Source organism: Notolepis coatsorum, assembly GCF_963971535.1.
Source record: "Notolepis coatsorum genome assembly, chromosome: 1".
NCBI classification, from domain to species: domain Eukaryota; kingdom Metazoa; phylum Chordata; class Actinopteri; order Aulopiformes; family Paralepididae; genus Notolepis; species Notolepis coatsorum.
In genome coordinates this window covers 149,853,882-149,876,808 of record NC_140165.1, presented here as the reverse complement: position 1 = coordinate 149,876,808, position 22,927 = coordinate 149,853,882, and the positions used below count along the sequence as shown (strand labels likewise).

The 22,927-nt window shown below is 46.2% G+C and overlaps 1 protein-coding gene across 1 annotated transcript in view; it reads right to left on the bottom strand.

The window, feature by feature from the left end:
• Nucleotides 1-22,927, bottom strand: part of hmcn2 (hemicentin 2) — a gene marked incomplete at its 5' end in the record, with an annotated part of 94,763 nt that overhangs the window by 6,316 nt on the left and 65,520 nt on the right. The window contains 16 exons of the mRNA XM_084318209.1: nucleotides 640-765; nucleotides 1,094-1,213; nucleotides 1,332-1,466; nucleotides 10,642-10,761; nucleotides 13,103-13,162; nucleotides 13,290-13,530; nucleotides 13,825-13,946; nucleotides 14,346-14,483; nucleotides 15,179-15,331; nucleotides 15,431-15,601; nucleotides 15,702-15,783; nucleotides 17,734-17,924; nucleotides 18,281-18,415; nucleotides 18,778-18,991; nucleotides 19,466-19,656; nucleotides 19,771-20,040. Of these exons, the coding sequence (XP_084174335.1) occupies nucleotides 640-765; nucleotides 1,094-1,213; nucleotides 1,332-1,466; nucleotides 10,642-10,761; nucleotides 13,103-13,162; nucleotides 13,290-13,530; nucleotides 13,825-13,946; nucleotides 14,346-14,483; nucleotides 15,179-15,331; nucleotides 15,431-15,601; nucleotides 15,702-15,783; nucleotides 17,734-17,924; nucleotides 18,281-18,415; nucleotides 18,778-18,991; nucleotides 19,466-19,656; nucleotides 19,771-20,040 (2,469 nt within the window). The remainder of the gene's footprint in view (nucleotides 1-639; nucleotides 766-1,093; nucleotides 1,214-1,331; nucleotides 1,467-10,641; nucleotides 10,762-13,102; nucleotides 13,163-13,289; nucleotides 13,531-13,824; nucleotides 13,947-14,345; nucleotides 14,484-15,178; nucleotides 15,332-15,430; nucleotides 15,602-15,701; nucleotides 15,784-17,733; nucleotides 17,925-18,280; nucleotides 18,416-18,777; nucleotides 18,992-19,465; nucleotides 19,657-19,770; nucleotides 20,041-22,927) is intronic.

The following is a 22,927-nucleotide window of genomic DNA, read 5'->3' as shown; positions in this document are numbered from 1 at the left end:
TGTGTGATTAATCAGCCCTTGTGTGTGTGAATGTAACAAGTTCCTAACGTTTTCTTTACCCTATTATTTCATGCACACTTTATTCATTGTTTTAAATTATTATTTTCTTTTAAGTTATTTTGTGCATCACTCTGTTTTGAATTTGATGCAAATTTGCAATGCATGAGGGTCATCCTTTTGTGTTAAATGGCTGCATAAAGCAAGCATTTGTTGACTCGCATGTTGATAAGAGTATTAAAACTTGGAACTTGAAAAAGATCTGTTTAAGAAAAAGAAAAAAAATGCGATTAATTTGCGATTAATCGCGAGTTAACTATGGACAATCATGCGATTAATCGAGTTAAATATTTTAATCGTTTGACAGCACTAGTAATAACACATTTAAGTTGAGCTAAGGACTAGTATCGCCATGCCTTTAGGACTCGTTAATTCCCACTGCAATTGCTATTTTTTGCGTGCACACACACACACACTCACACTCACACACACACACACACACACACCAAAAAAGAGGGCAGGGTTTGAGATAGGTCTCATATAGGCCTAGCCAATTTGCCAGCTCAAAGAACCATCGATGCTAAGCGACGATGCTAAGAGACGATGCTAAGCGACGATGCTAAGTACGATGGCCTCTCTTACCCATGCAGGCTCCGTTTTCTGCTTTGGTCATGCCAGCTGGGCAGCTGTCGAAACACTGGTATCCTCCCTCTGTGTTGCGGCACTGCTGGTGAGCCGGGCACACGTTTCTCATGCACTCATTGATGTCTGTACAATGGACAACAATTATAATTAGTTCCACAGCACAGGAAAGTTCAATCAATATTTGTGAACATGAGCTACTCTCTCATAAAAGCCAGAAACCAGAGAAGTAAGACTCTGATTCCATATGCTGCTCAGAACATCCCCCTGGGTGCTCTCAGTGTCATCCGTACCATCTTACCCAATTCACTGTCTATGGAGCATCTCCAGATTTTATACTTGATGACATGACAAGTTAGAATTTTATTAGCACTCTTGGTTTTTGGAAATAAATCTATTTATATTTTGAATTCCTTGACTTTTCCTTCTCTTGACGTTAACCCGGTTAACTGACCGAGACAGCGGTGTCCTGAGAGCTGGTACCCAGGGTGGCACACGCAGCGATAGGAGCCCAGCGTGTTGAGACACTGGTGCTGGCAGGGAGAGAGAGAAGACTCCTGACACTCATCCACATCTGAAACAAAATGGTTACAAAGCATTTCTTCATGAACACTGCGTGGGTGCAAAGGATTACGGTATATAACCATAAGAAAATTACAACTGCAAAGCTTAACGGTGGATAACAGGCTTGCCTTCGCAGCTGGTTCCAGTGGTACTGGGCTTAAACCCTGGGCCACACTTAGCCTGGCAGCGGTATGTTCCGACGGTGTTGACACACTGTTGGTTGTAGTGGCACATGTGAGAGCCTTGGGCACACTCATCTATATCTGGACAGAGAGATGAACATGGAAAGTCAAATACAATTCACATCTTCATTTAACAAAAACAACAACTAAAAACAGTTGGGTTGCCGTGGTTGTTGTGGTTGCTGTGGTTGTTGTGGTTGCTGTGGTTGTTGTGGTTGCTGTGGTTGCTGTAGTTGTTGTGGTTGCTGTGGTTGTTGTGGTTGCTGTGGTTGCTGTGGTTGTTGTGGTTGCTGTGGTTGTTGTGGTTGCTGTGGTTGCTGTGGTTGTTGTGGTTGCTGTGGTTGTTGTGGTTGCTGTGGTTGTTGTGGTTCATGTGGTTGTTGTGGTTGCTGTGGTTGCTGTGGTTGTTGTGGTTGCTGTGGTTGTTGTGGTTCATGTGGTTGTTGTGGTTGTTGTGGTTGCTGTGGTTGTTGTGGTTGCTGTGGTTGTTGTGGTTGCTGTGGTTGTTGTGGTTCATGTGGTTGTTGTGGTTGTTGTGGTTGCCGTGGTTGTTGTGGTTGCTGTGGTTGTTGTGGTTGCTGTGGTTGTTGTGGTTGCTGTGGTTGCTGTAGTTGTTGTGGTTGCTGTGGTTGTTGTGGTTGCTGTGGTTGCTGTGGTTGTTGTGGTTGCTGTGGTTGTTGTGGTTGCTGTGGTTGCTGTGGTTGTTGTGGTTGCTGTGGTTGTTGTGGTTGCTGTGGTTGTTGTGGTTCATGTGGTTGTTGTGGTTGTTGTGGTTCATGTGGTTGTTGTGGTTGTTGTGGTTGCTGTGGTTGTTGTGGTTGCTGTGGTTGCTGTGGTTGTTGTGGTTGTTGTGGTTCATGTGGTTGTTGTGGTTGTTGTGGTTGCTGTGGTTGTTGTGGTTCATGTGGTTGTTGTGGTTCATGTGGTTGTTGTGGTTGTTGTGGTTGCTGTGGTTGTTGTGGTTCATGTGGTTGTTGTGGTTCATGTGGTTGCTGTGGTTGTTGTGGTTCATGTGGTTGCTGTGGTTGTTGTGGTTGCTGTGGTTCATGTGGTTGCTGTGGTTGTTGTGGTTGTTGTGGTTGCTGTGGTTCATGTGGTTGTTGTTGTGGTTGTTGTGGTTGCTGTGGTTGTTGTGGTTGCTGTGGTTGTTGTGGTTGTTGTGGTTGTTGTGCTTGCTGTGGTTGTTGTGGTTGTTGTGGTTGCTGTAGTTGTTGTGGTTGCTGTGGTTGCTGTGGTTGTTGTGGTTCATGTGGTTGTTGTGGTTCATGTTGTTGTTGTGGTTGTTGTGGTTGCTGTGGTTGTTGTGGTTGTTGTGGTTGCTGTGGTTGCTGTGGTTGTTGTGGTTGCTGTGGTTGTTGTGGTTGCTGTGGTTGCTGTGGTTGTTGTGGTTGTTGTGGTTCATGTGGTTGCTGTGGTTGTTGTGGTTCATGTGGTTGTTGTGGTTGTTGTGGTTCATGTGGTTGTTGTGGTTGCTGTGGTTCATGTGGTTGTTGTGGTTGTTGTGGTTGTTGTGGTTGTTGTGGTTGCTGTGGTTGTTGTGGTTGTTGTGGTTGCTGTGGTTGTTGTGGTTGCTGTGGTTGTTGTGGTTGCTGTGGTTGTTGTGGTTGTTGTGGTTGCTGTGGTTGTTGTGGTTGTTGTGGTTGTTGTGGTTGCTGTGGTTGTTGTGGTTGCTGTGGTTGTTGTGGTTGCTGTGGTTGTTGTGGTTGTTGTGGTTCATGTGGTTGTTGTGGTTGCTGTGGTTGTTGTGGTTGCTGTGGTTGTTGTGGTTGTTGTGGTTGCTGTGGTTGCTGTGGTTCATGTGGTTGTTGTGGTTGCTGTGGTTGTTGTGGTTGCTGTGGTTGTTGTGGTTGCTGTGGTTGTTGTGGTTGCTGTGGTTGTTGTGGTTGTTGTGGTTGTTGTGGTTCATGTGGTTGTTGTGGTTGCTGTGGTTGTTGTGGTTGTTGTGGTTGCTGTGGTTGTTGTGGTTGCTGTGGTTCATGTGGTTGTTGTGGTTGCTGTGGTTGTTGTGGTTGCTGTGGTTGCTGTGGTTGCTGTGGTTGTTGTGGTTCATGTGGTTGTTGTGGTTGCTGTGGTTGTTGTGGTTCATGTGGTTGTTGTGGTTGCTGTGGTTGTTGTGGTTGTTGTGCTTGTTGTGGTTGCTGTGGTTGTTGTGGTTGCTGTGGTTGTTGTGGTTGCTGTGGTTGTTGTGGTTGTTGTGGTTGTTGTGGTTGCTGTGGTTGTTGTGGTTGTTGTGGTTGCTGTGGTTGTTGTGGTTCATGTGGTTGTCGTGGTTGTTGTGGTTGTTGTGGTTGTTGTGGTTGCTGTGGTTGGTGTGGTTGCTGTGGTTGTTGTGGTTGTTGTGGTTGTTGTGGTTGCTGTGGTTGCTGTGGTTGTTGTGGTTGCTGTGGTTGCTGTGGTTGCTGTGGTTGCTGTGGTTGCTGTGGTTGTTGTGGTTGTTGTGGTTGCTGTGGTTCATGTGGTTGTTGTGGTTGTTGTGGTTGTTGTGGTTGTTGTGGTTGTTGTGGTTGCTGTGGTTGTTGTGGTTGTTGTGGTTGTTGTGGTTGCTGTGGTTGTTGTGGTTGCTGTGGTTGTTGTGGTTGTTGTGGTTGCTGTGGTTGTTGTGGTTGCTGTGGTTGTTGTGGTTGATGTGGTTGTTGTGGTTGCTGTGGTTGTTGTGGTTGTTGTGGTTGTTGTGGTTGCTGTAGTTGGTGTGGTTGTTGTGGTTGTTGTGGTTGCTGTGGTTGCTGTGGTTGCTGTGGTTGCTGTAGTTGTTGTGGTTGTTGTGGTTGTTGTGGTTCATGTGGTTGTTGTGGTTGTTGTGGTTGTTGTGGTTGCTGTGGTTGCTGTGGTTAATGTGGTTGCTGTGGTTGCTGTGGTTGTTGTGGTTGCTGTGGTTGTTGTGGTTGTTGTGGTTCATGTGGTTGTTGTGGTTGTTGTGGTTGTTGTGGTTCATGTGGTTGTTGTGGTTGTTGTGGTTCATGTGGTTGTTGTGGTTGTTGTGGTTCATGTGGTTGTTGTGGTTGCTGTGGTTCATGTGGTTGTTGTGGTTGTTGTGGTTGTTGTGGTTGTTGTGGTTGCTGTGGTTGTTGTGGTTGTTGTGGTTGTTGTGGTTGCTGTGGTTCATGTGGTTGTTGTGGTTGTTGTGGTTGTTGTGGTTCATGTGGTTGTTGTGGTTGCTGTGGTTGTTGTGGTTCATGTGGTTGTTGTGGTTGTTGTGGTTCATGTGGTTGTTGTGGTTGTTGTGGTTCATGTGGTTGTTGTGGTTGCTGTGGTTGTTGTGGTTGTTGTGGTTGTTGTGGTTGTTGTGGTTGTTGTGGTTGTTGTGGTTCATGTGGTTGTTGTGGTTGTTGTGGTTGTTGTGGTTGTTGTGGTTCATGTGGTTGTTGTGGTTGCTGTGGTTCATGTGGTTGTTGTGGTTGTTGTGGTTGTTGTGGTTGCTGTGGTTGTTGTGGTTGTTGTGGTTGTTGTGGTTTATGTGGTTGTTGTGGTTGTTGCTGTGGTTCATGTGGTTGTTGTGGTTGTTGTGGTTGCTGTGGTTGTTGTGGTTGTTGTGGTTGTTGTGGTTGTTGTGGTTCATGTGGTTGTTGTGGTTGTTGTGGTTGTTGTGGTTGCTGTGGTTGTTGTGGTTGTTGTGGTTGTTGTGGTTGTTGTGGTTCATGTGGTTGCTGTGGTTGTTGTGGTTCATGTGGTTGCTGTGGTTGCTGTGGTTGTTGTGGTTGTTGTGGTTGTTGTGGTTGCTGTGGTTGCTGTGGTTCATGTGGTTGTTGTGGTTCATGTGGTTGTTGTGGTTGTTGTGGTTGCTGTGGTTGTTGTGGTTGTTGTGGTTGGTGTGGTTGCTGTGGTTGTTGTGGTTGTTGTGGTTGTTGTGGTTGCTGTGGTTGTTGTGGTTGCTGTGGTTGTTGTGGTTCATGTGGTTGTTGTGGTTGCTGTGGTTGTTGTGGTTGTTGTGGTTGTTGTGGTTCATGTGGTTGCTGTGGTTGTTGTGGTTGTTGTGGTTGTTGTGGTTGCTGTGGTTCATGTGGTTGCTGTGGTTGCTGTGGTTCATGTGGTTGTTGTGGTTGCTGTGGTTGTTGTGGTTGTTGTGGTTGTTGTGGTTGCTGTGGTTCATGTGGTTGCTGTGGTTGCTGTGGTTGCTGTGGTTGCTGTGGTTGTTGTGGTTCATGTGGTTGTTGTGGTTGTTGTGGTTGTTGTGGTTGCTGTGGTTCATGTGGTTGTTGTGGTTGCTGTGGTTGTTGTGGTTGTTGTGGTTGCTGTGGTTCATGTGGTTGTTGTGGTTGCTGTGGTTGTTGTGGTTGCTGTGGTTGCTGTGGTTGTTGTGGTTGCTGTGGTTGTTGTGGTTCATGTGGTTGTTGTGGTTGCTGTGGTTGCTGTGGTTGTTGTGGTTCATGTGGTTGCTGTGGTTGCTGTGGTTGTTGTGGTTCATGTGGTTGTTGTGGTTGTTGTGGTTGTTGTGGTTGCTGTGGTTGTTGTGGTTCATGTGGTTGCTGTGGTTGCTGTGGTTGTTGTGGTTGCTGTGGTTCATGTGGTTGTTGTGGTTGCTGTGGTTGTTGTGGTTGCTGTGGTTGTTGTGGTTGTTGTGGTTGTTGTGGTTGCTGTGGTTGCTGTGGTTGTTGTGGTTGCTGTGGTTCATGTGGTTGTTGTGGTTGCTGTGGTTGTTGTGGTTGCTGTGGTTGCTGTGGTTGCTGTGGTTGTTGTGGTTCATGTGGTTGTTGTGGTTCATGTGGTTGCTGTGGTTGTTGTGGTTCATGTGGTTGTTGTGGTTGCTGTGGTTCATGTGGTTGTTGTGGTTGTTGTGGTTGTTGTGGTTGTTGTGGTTCATGTGGTTGTTGTGGTTGCTGTGGTTCATGTGGTTGTTGTGGTTGCTGTGGTTGCTGTGGTTGCTGTGGTTGTTGTGGTTCATGTGGTTGTTGTGGTTGTTGTGGTTGTTGTGGTTGCTGTGGTTGTTGTGGTTGCTGTGGTTGCTGTGGTTGTTGTGGTTGTTGTGGTTCATGTGGTTGTTGTGGTTGTTGTGGTTGCTGTGGTTGTTGTGGTTCATGTGGTTGTTGTGGTTGCTGTGGTTCATGTGGTTGTTGTGGTTGCTGTGGTTGTTGTGGTTGCTGTGGTTCATGTGGTTGCTGTGGTTGCTGTGGTTCATGTGGTTGTTGTGGTTGTTGTGGTTGCTGTGGTTGCTGTAGTTGTAGTGGTTGCTGTGGTTGCTGTGGTTGTTGTGGTTGTTGTGGTTCATGTGGTTGTTGTGGTTCATGTGGTTGTTGTGGTTGTTGTGGTTGCTGTGGTTGTTGTGGTTGTTGTGGTTGCTGTGGTTGTTGTGGTTGTTGTGGTTGTTGTGGTTGTTGTGGTTCATGTGGTTGTTGTGGTTGTTGTGGTTCATGTGGTTGTTGTGGTTGTTGTGGTTGCTGTGGTTGCTGTGGTTGTTGTGGTTGTTGTGGTTCATGTGGTTGTTGTGGTTGTTGTGGTTGTTGTGGTTGCTGTGGTTGCTGTGGTTGCTGTGGTTGTTGTGGTTGTTGTGGTTGCTGTGGTTGCTGTGGTTGTTGTGGTTCATGTGGTTGTTGTGGTTGTTGTGGTTGTTGTGGTTCATGTGGTTGTTGTGGTTGCTGTGGTTCATGTGGTTCATGTGGTTGTTGTGGTTGTTGTGGTTGTTGTGGTTGTTGTGGTTGCTGTGGTTGTTGTGGTTGTTGTGGTTGTTGTGGTTGCTGTGGTTGTTGTGGTTGCTGTGGTTGTTGTGGTTGTTGTGGTTGTTGTGGTTGTTGTGGTTGTTGTGGTTGCTGTGGTTGCTGTGGTTGCTGTGGTTGTTGTGGTTCATGTGGTTGTTGTGGTTGCTGTGGTTGTTGTGGTTCATGTGGTTGTTGTGGTTGCTGTGGTTGTTGTGGTTGTTGTGCTTGTTGTGGTTGCTGTGGTTGCTGTGGTTGTTGTGGTTGCTGTGGTTGTTGTGGTTGTTGTGGTTGTTGTGGTTGCTGTGGTTGTTGTGGTTGTTGTGGTTGTTGTGGTTGCTGTGGTTGTTGTGGTTCATGTGGTTCATGTGGTTGCTGTGGTTGTTGTGGTTCATGTGGTTGTTGTGGTTGCTGTGGTTGCTGTGGTTGTTGTGGTTGCTGTGGTTGCTGTGGTTGCTGTGGTTGTTGTGGTTGTTGTGGTTGCTGTGGTTGTTGTGGTTGTTGTGGTTCATGTGGTTCATGTGGTTGTTGTGGTTGTTGTGGTTGTTGTGGTTGCTGTGGTTGTTGTGGTTGCTGTGGTTGTTGTGGTTGTTGTGGTTGCTGTGGTTGTTGTGGTTGATGTGGTTGTTGTGGTTGTTGTGGTTGTTGTGGTTGATGTGGTTGTTGTGGTTGTTGTGGTTGTTGTGGTTGTTGTGGTTCATGTGGTTGTTGTGGTTGCTGTGGTTGTTGTGGTTGATGTGGTTGTTGTGGTTGTTGTGGTTGTTGTGGTTGTTGTGGTTGCTGTAGTTGGTGTGGTTGTTGTGGTTGTTGTGGTTGCTGTGGTTGCTGTGGTTCATGTGGTTGTTGTGGTTGTTGTGGTTGTTGTGGTTGTTGTGGTTGTTGTGGTTGCTGTGGTTGTTGTGGTTCATGTAGTTGTTGTGGTTGTTGTGGTTGTTGTGGTTGCTGTGGTTGCTGTGGTTAATGTGGTTGCTGTGGTTGCTGTGGTTGTTGTGGTTGCTGTGGTTGTTGTGGTTGTTGTGGTTCATGTGGTTGTTGTGGTTGTTGTGGTTGTTGTGGTTCATGTGGTTGTTGTGGTTGTTGTGGTTCATGTGGTTGTTGTGGTTGCTGTGGTTGTTGTGGTTCATGTGGTTGTTGTGGTTGTTGTGGTTCATGTGGTTGTTGTGGTTGCTGTGGTTGTTGTGGTTGTTGTGGTTGTTGTGGTTGTTGTGGTTGTTGTGGTTGCTGTGGTTGTTGTGGTTGTTGTGGTTGCTGTGGTTGTTGTGGTTGCTGTGGTTGCTGTGGTTCATGTGGTTGTTGTGGTTGTTGTGGTTGTTGTGGTTGCTGTGGTTGTTGTGGTTGTTGTGGTTGTTGTGGTTCATGTGGTTGTTGTGGTTGCTGTGGTTGTTGTGGTTCATGTGGTTGTTGTGGTTGTTGTGGTTCATGTGGTTGTTGTGGTTGCTGTGGTTCATGTGGTTGTTGTGGTTGTTGTGGTTGTTGTGGTTGTTGTGGTTGCTGTGGTTGTTGTGGTTGTTGTGGTTGTTGTGGTTGTTGTGGTTCATGTGGTTGTTGTGGTTGTTGTGGTTGTTGTGGTTGTTGTGGTTTCTGTGGTTGTTGTGGTTGTTGTGGTTGTTGTGGTTCATGTGGTTGTTGTGGTTGTTGCTGTGGTTCATGTGGTTGTTGTGGTTGCTGTGGTTGTTGTGGTTGTTGTGGTTGTTGTGGTTGTTGTGGTTCATGTGGTTGTTGTGGTTGTTGTGGTTGTTGTGGTTGCTGTTGCTGTGGTTGCTGTGGTTGTTGTGGTTGTTGTGGTTGTTGTGGTTGCTGTGGTTGCTGTGGTCCATGTGGTTGTTGTGGTTGTTGTGGTTGCTGTGGTTGTTGTGGTTGTTGTGGTTGCTGTGGTTGGTGTGGTTGTTGTGGTTGTTGTGGTTGTTGTGGTTGCTGTGGTTGTTGTGGTTGTTGTGGTTGTTGTGGTTCATGTGGTTCATGTGGTTGTTGTGGTTGTTGTGGTTGCTGTGGTTGTTGTGGTTGTTGTGGTTCATGTGGTTGTTGTGGTTGTTGTGGTTGCTGTGGTTGGTGTGGTTGTTGTGGTTGCTGTGGTTCATGTGGTTGCTGTGGTTGTTGTGGTTGTTGTGGTTCATGTGGTTGTTGTGGTTGCTGTGGTTGTTGTGGTTGCTGTGGTTGTTGTGGTTGCTGTGGTTGTTGTGGTTGCTGTGGTTGTTGTGGTTCATGTGGTTGTTGTGGTTGCTGTGGTTGTTGTGGTTGTTGTGGTTGTTGTGGTTGTTGTGGTTCATGTGGTTGCTGTGGTTGTTGTGGTTGTTGTGGTTGCTGTGGTTCATGTGGTTGCTGTGGTTGCTGTGGTTGCTGTGGTTGCTGTGGTTGCTGTGGTTCATGTGGTTGCTGTGGTTGCTGTGGTTGTTGTGGTTGTTGTGGTTGTTGTGGTTGCTGTGGTTGTTGTGGTTCATGTGGTTGCTGTGGTTGCTGTGGTTGTTGTGGTTCATGTGGTTGTTGTGGTTGTTGTGGTTCATGTGGTTGTTGTGGTTGTTGTGGTTGCTGTGGTTGTTGTGGTTGTTGTGGTTCATGTGGTTGTTGTGGTTGTTGTGGTTCTTGTGGTTGCTGTGGTTGTTGTGGTTGCTGTGGTTGCTGTGGTTGTTGTGGTTGCTGTGGTTGTTGTGGTTGCTGTGGTTGCTGTGGTTGTTGTGGTTGCTGTGGTTGTTGTGGTTGCTGTGGTTCATGTGGTTGCTGTGGTTGCTGTGGTTGCTGTGGTTGCTGTGGTTGTTGTGGTTGCTGTGGTTGCTGTGGTTCATGTGGTTGTTGTGGTTGTTGTGGTTGTTGTGGTTGCTGTGGTTGTTGTGGTTGCTGTGGTTGTTGTGGTTGCTGTGGTTGCTGTGGTTGTTGTGGTTGCTGTGGTTGTTGTGGTTGCTGTGGTTGTTGTGGTTGTTGTGGTTGTTGTGGTTGTTGTGGTTGCTGTGGTTGCTGTGGTTGTTGTGGTTGCTGTGGTTCATGTCGTTGCTGTGGTTGCTGTGGTTGTTGTGGTTCATGTGGTTGTTGTGGTTGTTGTGGTTCATGTGGTTGTTGTGGTTGCTGTGGTTAATGTGGTTGCTGTGGTTCATGTGGTTGCTGTGGTTGTTGTGGTTGTTGTGGTTGTTGTGGTTCATGTGGTTGTTGTGGTTGTTGTGGTTGTTGTGGTTCATGTGGTTGTTGTGGTTGTTGTGGTTGTTGTGGTTCGTGTGGTTGTTGTGGTTGTTGTGGTTGTTGTGGTTGCTGTGGTTGTTGTGGTTCATGTGGTTGTTGTGGTTGTTGTAGTTGCTGTGGTTGCTGTGGTTGCTGTGGTTGTTGTGGTTGCTGTGGTTGTTGTGGTTGCTGTGGTTGTTGTAGTTGCTGTGGTTGCTGTGGTTGCTGTGGTTGCTGTGGTTGTTGTGGTTGCTGTGGTTGTTGTGGTTGTTGTGGTTGCTGTGGTTGTTGTAGTTGCTGTGGTTGTTGTGGTTGCTGTGGTTGTTGTGGTTGTTGTGGTTGCTGTGGTTGTTGTAGTTGCTGTGGTTGCTGTGGTTGCTGTGGTTGTTGTGGTTGCTGTGGTTGCTGTGGTTGCTGTGGTTGTTGTGGTTGCTGTGGTTGCTGTGGTTGCTGTGGTTGTTGTGGTGTTCTGGTTGGCTAACCTTGGCAGGTGTTGGACACAGTGGAGATGGTGAAGCCAGAGGGACAGACACAGGAGAAGCCACCCATGATGTTGTTGCAGGAGTGAGAGCAGGGTGACTGTAGGTCACACTCGTCCTCATCTGATAATCAAACCATATGGATATTATTCATCTTTTTTTCTGTTATAATTATAATTTAATAATACTATACAGTCTGAGATGAACGCATCAAGTATTTGGGAGTATGGCTTGACTCCGAACTCTCATTCAATTTCCATACTACCTCTATTGTTATTCAAATTAATCTCAGCATTGGAGTCCTTTATAGAGCTAGACATTGTTTTTCCTTCACTGTTAGAAAGAAACATGCCCAACAACTTATTTTGCCATTAATGGACTATGCTGACGTTGTCTATCAAGCTGCCTCCAAAACCCATCTAGGTATCACCTCTGAATGTGGCTTACAATAGACTCTGCAGATTTGTTCTTGGCTGTCCCTTCAAAACGCACCATTGTACTTTGTATCAAACCTTAGACTGGCCTTCTCCTGCTTTAAGAAGACAGACATTGGCTGCAATTGATTTTCAAATGTATCCATTATAACTATCCTGCCTATCTAAAGCAGTTTATGGTCCCTTTTTCTTGCACTTATCGTCCTAGCTAAGACACTCTGTACAGTATTTCTCAAAAGCAATGGCCAAGAAATCCTTCATGTTCAAAGCCCCTTCAGACTGGAATAACCTACCGGTGATCATTCGATCCATATCTTCATTTTACCTCTTTAAAAACGCTCTATGTTCTAACTTTATGGTCAATTGTGCATGCTTCCTTGGTGGGGCTCCTGCGCTGGTGAGGGGATGTGGGGCATAGCCTTCCTGTATGCGGGTGTTACGGGTTAGCTAGTTGGCTCTACTCCTATTTTTAGGCAGGGGGGGGCGACTGTTTGATCTGGGGCACTCATGGGCGGGATGACTGTGCTCCGCTTCTCCTGCCAGTCCTGGAGCTCAATATCTATTACATCCTGTATTCTACTCAGCCTTTGAATGTTTTGTTGGGCTTTTCTCGCAGTGGCTGCCTGGCGGTGTCATCGTGGGGTAAGCATATTCGTTTGCCCCACGGTGGCATCGTCAGGTGGCTGCCGTGGAGTAGGCCTATTATGATGGAGATTGAGAGACATATCCTCTTATAATGTGTACTTGTTCTGTTGTATGTTTTTGTATGTGTCTTTTATTTATTTTTTGTTGTGTTATGTGTTCTGATTCTGTATTACATTGCACAAAATGTGGGACCCTCTCGAAAACGAGATACTGTATCTTAAGTGATTTTCCCAATAAAGAATTTCAATATATATGAAGAACTGAGACAGTTCTCTCATGATACACCTTTTTGGAACAGACTACCTTCTTGGAACTCACAAAAAACAACTACCGGTAGATTAGATTTAGACAGGAGTGTCTCGTTCAGGCCTTGGTTGAGGGCCATATCAGTTGTACCTGATCTTGTTGCAGGATAGAAAGGCTGTAATCTGAGGCGGTTAGGTGGCCGAGCGGAGATTGCGTTCGTCACCAACCCCGGAGCTGTGAGCTGGATTCGCCTGTTCGAATCCAGCTTACAGCTCCGGGGTTGTCACCAGCTTGGCTGGCCGTCTGCACTAATACAATTGGCTGTATTAGAGGGTGGGAGAAGCTGGCGGGGTGGGTCCGGGTCGTTGTAAACAGCGACTCCTACAGTTCGGTCGGGGCGCCTGCTAAGCGCGGATAGGACTTGAGGGGGATAGTGTGATCCTCCCACACGCTACGCCCTCTCGATGAGAATCCGCGCTGCCAGGTGAAAAGAAGCGGTGATTGGCTGGACGTATGTCGGAGGAAGCACGTGGTAGCCTCCACTCTCCCAGATGATCTGACTGTGGGGGGTAAGTGCGCAGCGACCAGGAAGGGGCTGGGAATTGGCATACGACTAACATTGGGATGGGAGAAAATCGGAGGAAAATGGAGGGGGAAAAAGATTAAAAAAAAAAAAAAAAAAAGAAAGGCTGTAATCTGATATATTTATTATGGAATTGTTTTGATTGTTGCCATATTATTGGACTGTATTGTACTGCTGTTGTCATTTTTGTAAGTACTGTACATGCATGGTTTTCTTGTCAGGACACCTTTTGGTTTACTAACTAGGTTTACTAACTAAATAAATAACTAACTAACTAAATAAACAAATACAAGTTAAAATATTAACTAAATATATAAGACACAGAAAACCCTACCAGAACAATAGGAGGCTGTGTCCAGCACGGAACCTACCAGAACAATAGGAGGCTGTGTCCAGCACGGAACCTACCAGAACAATAGGAGGCTGTGTCCAGCACGGAACCTACCAGAACAATAGGAGGCTGTGTCCAGCACAGAACCTACCAGAACAATAGGAGGCTGTGTCCAGCAAAAAACCTACCAGAACAATAGGAGGCTGTGTCCAGCACGGAACCTACCAGAACAATAGGAGGCTGTGTCCAGCAGAAAACCTTGAGGACACGTCTCTCCGTCACCATCTGCAGACAGAAAAGATCACGTTAAGTCCATTATCAGGTTCAACATTCAGAAACCCTACATCCTACAATCCACTGACAATGAACCGTTAGATTAAAGGTTAAATGTAACGTAATGTAAATGTAATACCTGGTATCATAAGGTTGGCTGTGATGTGGAAGTCTAAACTGAGAGTGAACATGCTGTAGGCGCTATCCATCCCGGAGATCTTGAGCAGCTGGAGCAGAGGCCCCTGGCGCTCCTCCTGGCCCTCGTATATGATGGTGTGGTTGCAGCGCAGCACCATGGGGCTGCTTCCTCTCTGGTGGCTCTGGGACGACCAGGAGTACAGCTGCCCCGGGCCTGTCTGCACGTACGACTCGTCAAACTCCTGTGGGACGAGAGAAGAATGGATACTGTTGTGGCAGAGCTGTCTAAGACGTTTATTGTCCCCAATGAATAGGACAGAAAGAAATGTGTAGTAGACATATACTGACACTGAACATAATAGGCCTATCTCAAACCCCGCCCTCTTTTCTTGATCCTCCTAACACAACTGTTGCTTTCCTCTGGCAAACAACATTTTAAATTGTCAATTGCATGCAATTTCTACTTCTATTTCAATGGGGTATGTTTGAGGCCTTTATATACATATACTGCTCTAATGAGGACACAGTGAACCCACCTGTAGGCTCAGGTGAGAGGTTGTCAACGATGGAGGGACATATCCATTGATCACAATGTCAATGAGTAAAACTCCCTCAGAATCCAGACCTTTAGCAACATGGGTCAAACGAAGGATCTCCCCTGTTTGAATGTGGTGACAGCAGGACATTTTGATCAGTCAGTTATTCACAAAGGAGTGCTGATTCAGTTTGAACTCCTGCGAGTGGCAATTGTGGTTAGCAGTGCCACCTGCTGATTATTTTTTAAAACTGCAGAGAAACAGAGTACAGATGAAGTTACAAGGTGAGTTACAATTCAGCATTTGTTGATGAATCAAATGCTTACAATGCCATTCAGCCTACATGTATGCTGTCTGTGCCTGTGCATGTTGTTGTTGTGTAGCATACAGTAATATCCGTGTGTGTGTGTGTGTGTGTGTGTGTGTGTGTGTGTGTGTGTGTGTGTGTGTGTGTGTGTGTGTGTGTGTGTGTGTGTGCGTGCGTGCGTGTGTGCATGTGTGAGTGTGTGTATAGCGCTCACCTGTCTCAAACTCCAGCTGAGACTCCTGTTTGAACAGACCCTGGGTGAGAGAATAGCCATTCCTGGCTGCTCCGCTCTGCAGCACAGTGGTCCAGTAGACGGGAGCGAACACAGACACCAGCACCCGCAGCAACGGACCTAGAACACAAACAAGCCTTCATGTCTCTAAGAGCTCCAGAGAGAGGTACAGACACAAACTGGCCATAGACTGCAATGGGGCGACAGTGGCCCAGGTTGTCTGGTAATCAGAGGGTTCATTTGGTTAATCTGGCTCCTCTCGGCAGTGTGTCGAAGTGTCCTTGAGCAAGACACTTAACCCCTAACTGCTGCTCCGGTGAGCAGGTCGGCACCTTGCATGGCTGCCTCTGCCGTGAGTGAATGTGAGAATGTGAGGCATGAGTTGTAAAGTGCTTTGGATAAAAGCATTATATAAATGCAGCCCATTCACCATTTACTCAAATAATGTCTAACAAAAGAGGAAATATTATTTACCTTACGTTCCAGAAAAAAATGTATAAACCATAAAAGCATTGTATTGATATCAGCTACATTCTTTTTTTTTTTTTTAAACTTTGACCAGTCAGCTGGTTCTTTTAGCGTTTATCGCTTTTTTCTGGTCAAGCATGACCGACAGAAACAGGTTGAATGGGGTATAGATCGGGGGAAAGACACTCTGAGAAAATACGGCGAGTCCGGGAGTCGAACTCGTGTACCCCAGATCCGTGACGCGCACGGTTGTCCCCGACGCCGAAATAGCGTTCGAGGTACGCGGTGAGCTACTGGAGCTCCCCCCATCAGCTACATTCTTATTTAATAGAAAATGTTCTACTCACCCACACTGGGCGGGATGTTGTCCAGACGTGCCTGCAGAGTGCTGATGCCCTCATCCATATTGTCTGTAATGTTGGCGTGAAGGATGGACACCCCGAACTCCCTTTCATTCACCATACCAATCAGACTGCCCCTGGCCTTACGGGGGGATTCACCTTTGACCCCCAAGCACAGCAAGGAGACAGAGGACGGGTCAGCATATGGTGAGAAGGTAGAGGTAATACACAAGAGACAGAAACAGAGGTTGATCTTACCTGGGCAGAGACCGACATGGCACTTCCTGGAGTCAATACTGGGGCCGTCACATGATCTGCCCCCATTGGCTGGCTCTGGGTTGTCGCACAACCTGATTCGCTCCTGGTACCCTCTCCCGCAGGTGCTGCTGCATGGACCCCACTCCTCCCAGTTGGAATATCCTCCATTGACTGCGTCATTGTGAGAAAGAGTAATGTTCGAATGAAAAATGTTCTCTATGAATTCTTGGTATTTCATGTCCACTCTATATCACATACTATTGTAACTCACTCTGAATGCTGAGGGTGATGGTCCTCTCAGCCACTCCAGCCTCGCTCTCTGCCACACACTGGTACTCCCCCGCATCTCCAGCCTGACAGGAGGACAAAAGGATGAAGCCTATAGACTGACAATCTGGAACATGGAGAATGATTGATTGAACCCTTGCACTGAAGAACCATATTTACCAATAAGAACCAAGTACATTTCTTTGGATAGCCCATGTATTTGCATTTTTTTTTAATCAATCCAAATCATTTGGAGTGTTAATGTGATATATCACCAGAAAGTACTCAGCCTCTACTCTAACACAATACTCTAACTTACCATATCTAGATAATAAAGTTTGAAAACGTCAAACAGACTTATGTGGTTATTTTCGTCTAAGGTACTTGATTGACCAATCACAAGCAACGCTTGTGATTGGAGGATCAAGAAAAGAGGGCGGAGTTTGACATAGGTCAAGTAGGCCTCGGGGAAGAAATATAAAAAGGAAGTCTGAGACTTGAACCCCCCCCCCCCCCCCCTCGTCTGACACATGTAGGGCTAATACAAACGCTTCAAAGCTTCAATCGCTGCCATGTTTACCAATGTCAAAGTCACTATTTGAATGCTTTGTTTTCTTGATTTCTGGTTGTGTTCAGCTGATCAGCATAAATGGCTTCTAGGAATAATCCAATATTCATTTTGAGAATCAGTTCTTCTCAGACAATGACATCATACGGACATAGACAGAAGACCTGTCTGTCTACCCCACAGCTCTCATTTACCCACTGCATTGAAACTTGCATGTGAGAAGAATCAAGCTTCCATTATTCAATGATAATTACTACTGAGTCTTTGGAGTCCAAAAAAAAGGTAATCGGGACAGCCCTAGACACATCTTCCACAGGCCAATCAGGGGTTTATTCCATTGAATTGTGATGACAGCAATCATGTCTCTCTCTCTCTCTCTCTCTCTCTCTCTCTCTCTCTCTCTCTCTCTCTCTCTCTCTCTCTCTCTCTCTCTCTCTCTCTCTCTCTCTCTCTCTCTCTCTCTCTCTCTCTCTCTCTCTCTCTCCCTCTCTGTAGGAAGGAGATTCATGTGTTGGGGATGAGGCCTCAGCTGCAGGGTGTTTGCACCAGCAGTTAGAGAACTAACAAGGTTATCACAGGGAGAGAGATAGAGTCTGGTAACATGGAGCACTGTGCTCTGCTGTTCTGCTCCTCCTCCTCCTCCTCATCCCACTGCTGCTAATACTGTTATCTTCCCTGACTGAACTGCCTCCAATCTGATTTGGGGCCATGGCGAGAGTTGCACCCTGCTCCAGCACACAAGGGGACTACAGATGGAGCTCGGCTTTCATTCTCCTTCTTCTGCTCCAGTATTGATGAAAATCTTTATTATATTTATATATATATATATAGCCATCAGACTATATAATGCATCACTGTGCCTCACTGCATCACTGAGCACAGAGCGGCAGCTCAATAGTGGCAGGAGGCCGCGACTAGCGGCCTCCAGGCTCCACAACAGGGGGCAGCGACGGCTGCCAGACATTGATCTTATTGGAACCCAAGGAGGTCAATACACTACCTAATACATACTGCACCTAGTTACACTGAATACTGGAATATATATTTCATATTTCATTTAGTTAGATTTAGATTTAAATTATAATTATAACCAAATTGTTTACCTTATGCTCAGTATGCTCAGTATATTCTTACTGTATTTATTTCTGTATATATCATTTCATTTCATTTTATCCTATTTTATTTTACTCTACTCTTATCCTAGGCAACTTGATTTGATTTGTGTTATTATTCTAATTTGTGACCTGTCCTGTCTAAATGTTTAAATGTTGAGCGATTTGCAGTGTCTAATTTCCCACGGGATAATAAAAGTATTTCTATTCTATTCTATTCTATTCTATTCTATTCTAGTCTTTGTTCTTGAACAAGTTGTATCTTCTGACTGGATTTAATTGGACAAAAGAGATGTACAAGGGAGTAGGTGATGAGAAAGTGAGTCTGAAGCTAAGTGGAGGCTGTATGTATTTACTGTGATGCTGTAGATGACCAAGGAGCCATTGTGAAGTGTTTGCAGGCGGAGGGAGTGGAGGAGGGGTCTTCCGTCTCTGAGCCAGCGGAGGATAGGAGTGGGGTCCCCATGGACGGGGCAGTCCAGCATAGCGGTGGCACCTTGGACCACCGTCTGAGACATGTGGGCATCACCCTTCAATACTGGAGGCTCTGGAGTGAGAATCACAAACACACATGCATAAGCCCATACGTTACAGTGCTACAGTTTTGTTAAGTCTGTGTACAATACATTTAACACCTTATTTAATGCTTATTTGGGTCCAATGTTTCAAATGTACTCTGATATGGTCAGATATACAGCGTTTTGAAGAGTGGTGTCAATAGATTGATAGACAAACAAACACACAGACAAACAGATAGATAGATAGATAGATAGATAGATAGATAGATAGATAGATAGATAGATAGATAGATAGATAGATAGATAGATAGATAGATAGATAGATAGATAGATAGATAGATAGATAGATAGATAGATAGATAGATAGAATGTGCTGACCGCTCACCTCTGATGCGGACAAATGAGAGGGCTCGGATAGAACCAACACTGTTCTCTGCTACGCACACGTATGTCCCTGCGTCACTCATAGTCACATTCTCAATGAGCAGGGAGCTCCTGCCAGCATCATCTACACTGGCACCTGAGAGAGAGAGAGAGAGAGAGAGAGAGAGAGAGAGAGAGAGAGAGAGAGAGAGAGAGAGAGAGAGAGAGAGAGAGAGAGAGAGAGAGAGAGAGAGAGAGAGAGAGAGAGAGAGAGAGAGAGAGAGAGAGGTGTATTAGTGTCAATATTACAGACTGGAACTCATATCATTGCACTGATATTAGTCAGAAAAATTCCGAAATATTCATGCAGTGTTGCCATTTCCTGTCCGTACTACTGATAAGGCCTAAGGCTCTACTAAGTGAGATGTATGTTGCTTTGTGGTGTTGCCTACCTTGAAGATAAAGTCAGATAACTGTGTGAGATTCAACAGCACATAAGGACACTGTAGACTAGAGTACCTGGGTAGGGGCCGTGGTTGGCCGTCCAGGAGATGAGAGGGGTGGGTGTTCCCTGGGCGTGGCAGGACAAGACCAGACTCTGCCCTTTGTTCAGGGTCACGTCGCCTGGTAACTCCTTGAAGGCGGGTCTCATGTTGACGGACAGACGGATGTCCTGTCTTGCGGAGCCTGCCGCGTTGGTGGCGACACAGGTGAACACCCCGCCATCACCTGGCTGTGAAGGGCCAATCAGAAACCAAAACTTAAGACTTCAACGGAGGGCTGGGCAATATAATGATATATGATGAATATTGTCTAACTGGGATGTCGTATTGTTGATTTGTTTTCAATATTGAGAATTGTGATACACAATTTTGCAGTCTAAAATCAATGCTAAAAAAGCAAATAGTGGGTGAGACTTCTCACAAAATGATTTCAGAAATGTTTGAGATGTCAAGTGAAAATTACAGTTGCAATGGATTTGATCACACTTCCCATTACCCTGCGGGACTAATATGATAAACATTGGATATATTTGATTATCTGACATGTGATTTTCCATATCTAAGCACTATCGTGATGCATATCAATATCGGGGGGAAAAAGGGCTTTTGAATATCAGAATGTTTTTGCTTCCATATCGCCCAGCCCTGCTTCAACGACTGCAGTACATAGTGGAGTACTGAACATAAATCATAGTCTTTCTAACCTCTGCTCTCTCAATGATCAGCTCCCCTGATCGTAGGACAGTGAATTTGCCAGGCAGGTGGGGCATGACGGTACCATCCTTCTCCCAGGACACTCTAGGTTCAGGGGAACCCTGAGCAGCACATGGCAGCAAGGCCTGGAATCCCTGGATGACTGACAGCTCTGGCTGGCCAGCAGGAATAATAGGCGGGACTAAAAGGAACATTATGATTAAGTCGGTCCATTTAACAATTCAATAAATTCAATATATATCATATAACCTTCATGCCATCTGAAATGATAATGAGGTAGACAACGCTGACTCACTCTGAACGACAAGTCTCATGTCATGGCTGGCTCTTCCCGCCAGGTTCTTGGCAGTACATGTGTACAGGCCTGCATCGCTGCGCTGGGTTGCGGTTATTGTTAGGGTTCCGTTGGCGAAGATGCGTATGTGAGCCCCATCCACCAGGGGCCTCCTCTCCTTGTGCCACGTCACCTCAGGCTGGGGCTGCCCGTCAGCTGCACACTCCAGACTCACTGGCTGGCCTAGCACTACACTGTACTCCACACGAGGCACGCTCAGGACTGGAGGAACTGAAGAAATATACAGTACATTTATTATTTGTAATTCTAAATATCAAACTGAATTCGGGATTCTTAAATGATCTTCCTTAAAATAAACTGTACTGTTACTGTAGCGACTATCCTGATGTCCTGGTAGGCGCTCGGCTGGGTGAGGGAAATCCTCGTCTTTGCGCAATTAAAGATAAAAGTAATGTCCAGCCGGTCTCACTTGCCGTTGGGTGAAGTTCCCATTTAATTCAAGTATTTAACGTAATACATAATACATGGTTGCTGAGCCAAACAATAGTTTATAGAAAATTATATTAATAATAGTGAAAACGAGCGAGGATACATGCGGTAAAACCATGAGACCTCTCCGTCACCCATACTAACATATATATATTAGTTTAACAGGCCCTGGGCAGGGCCGCTGCAGGGGGTGTGCGAGCAGTGCGGTCGCACAGGGCCTCGCGGGAAGGGGGGCCTCGCACAAAAAAATTTTTTTTTTTTTTTTTTTTTTTTTTTTTTTTTTGCGAGGCCCCCCTTCCCGCGAGGCCCTTTTTCATCACAGACCTAAAATCTAGTTTTGCTTATATGCTTATATATTTCACATTAGACACGTTTGTAGAATGTGTCTGACTTGTTCCTGGGTCTGCAGACATACTCACTATTGGAGCTCTGGGGCTCTGCAGCAGACATACTATTGGTTTCAATGAAGGGAGTGGTTATATCATGTGTACGCCGGCGACGGCGTGCGTCAGCTGCGTTTGACTATTTCGCGCGTGCAGCTTTGGAGGTTATGCTTAGTTATGCCAGCCAAGACGAAGAGGTCGGTCATTATCAGTCGGTCGGTCACCAAGGAACGTTGACGAAAGGCCTCTCGCTGGCGGGACAAAAAGAAGCTATGGCCAGAGCCTTGTCATGGTGCAGTCGGGATATAGCCATGATGATGTCGGCTAGTAGCTAGCTTAGCTAAAGGCTAACTAGCGTTAGCTAACCTAGAGACAGCGCATGCAGCCAAGATGAAGAGGATGGTCGTTTGGCAGATGAACTTCGTCAACTCCACGCGGTTGTCTCCATCCTCTTGGACGTTTGGTGAGTTTTTAACCTATTCTATTAACTCTATTCTATTCCCGCCGTGGATCTCTCTCTCTCTCTCTCTCTCTCTCTCTGGAGCCAAACTGGCCGACTAGCTGTTGTAGTACTAGTAGCTAACGGTGTGTGGCCTGGTGTCAGCACCTGTATTGGTTTTCTCACGTTGTACAGTTTTTCAGTGGTAGCCGCATAGCTTGCTTCTGCGTTAGCTAATGGTTAGCGATAGCCGGGTTGAGCTAACTGTTAGCCAGTTAGCTGTTTAGCTACGACGTTAGCTGCCGGCTGCGCTCGGCTGGGAACGTTAGCTTGATGCTATCAGTTAGCCTAGAGTTAGCTGTTAGCTTGTGCTACGACCATTGACATTAGCCGTGAGAATAGCAGGGGGTTCTGGCACTCTGACTACGACATCATCTTTGACAGAAGATGTAGTCGGGCCTGCACCATGACAAGGCTCCGGCCATAGCTTATTTTTGTCCCGCCAGCGAGAGGCCTTTCGTCAACGTGGAGACCTGTGTTGCGGCCTTTCGCCCTGCGTTCCTTGGTGCAGGTAAGATGAATGAAAATGTCATGACATTACCCCACTCTTCCTTCCTTCCCCTCCCGAATGTTTTGTTAATAACAATGTTTTTTTCCAGGCAAAACATATGTTACTTCACAACATTTGGAGATACGACATGTGCTGTGTGTGATTTGTCTTGGTCGTTTGTGTAGCTTGGGTAGCGTTGGGCCGTTGGCCAAAGCTGTGTGTGGCCTGGTGTCAGTAGCCTACCTGGCTAGCCTATTTAGCTGATGTCGGCCATTGGCTCCTTGCTGCTTTGTTTTCTCTGGTATAGACCCTCTTCTCTTTGGATTTAAGTGTTGATCTTTGTCCTTTTGGATCTATGTATATTCATGTTGCCTTTGTGAAGTTATCTTTTCCTTCTGTTTTGTTCTTTCATTAAAAGTTGAATATCCTTTAGGGGGTCATCTTTGCTTATCTCTCTCATACATGCTCTCTCTCTAACACACACACACGACAAACACACATGCTCTCTCTCTCTCTCTCTCTCTCTTTCTAACACACATAGTCTGCCTATGGCGGCCTTTCTCGATGGCTAGGCTGTGCTCGCTGAGTCTGTACCTAGTCAAGGATCTTCAGTCACAGTGCTCAGGTATTCTGCCACTGTGTACTCTCTGTTTAGGGCCAAATAGCATTTCAATTTCTTTCCAATGTGTCTCTCTCTCTCTCTGTACACTGTATATTGACTGTAGAACGGGAGCTCTCTCTCGCTCTCTCTCTTGCTATATGTTGACTGTATCATGCCCAGCCTCGGGCAGCGCTATTATTTAAGAATATGTTGACTGTATTATGGGGGGGGGCTCGCGTTTAAATCTCGCACAGGGCCTCGCATTTCTCCCAGGCGGCCCTGGCCCTGGGTGTGGGGGGGTGTGTGTGTTATAACTTATAATATGAGGTACGTAGGTAAAAACCTTTTAATTAAGGTAAAGTGGGGTTTAGCCTCTCTCCTACATCAGTATTAGACTGAGGGACACACTCTGTCTAGAAGCAAGCGTTTGAGATGAGAAGCTGGAGAGAGAGTCAAGGTCATTCCTGCTAGAAATAATGTCCGCAACCATTAAGAGATAGCTAGCCCGTAGCAACGTCTGCATTGGGTCAGAGGTAACGAGCGGCTGGCGTCGCATCGCTTAGTAACGAGAGATAGAGTTAGATAGGGCGTTGCTATGGGCTGGCAGCCGTTGCTAGGGAATAGACTTTATAGCTGTGAGTTCTACCGGTTTGAGTCAGACAAGGTTGCGACGGCGAGACAGATCACACCGACAG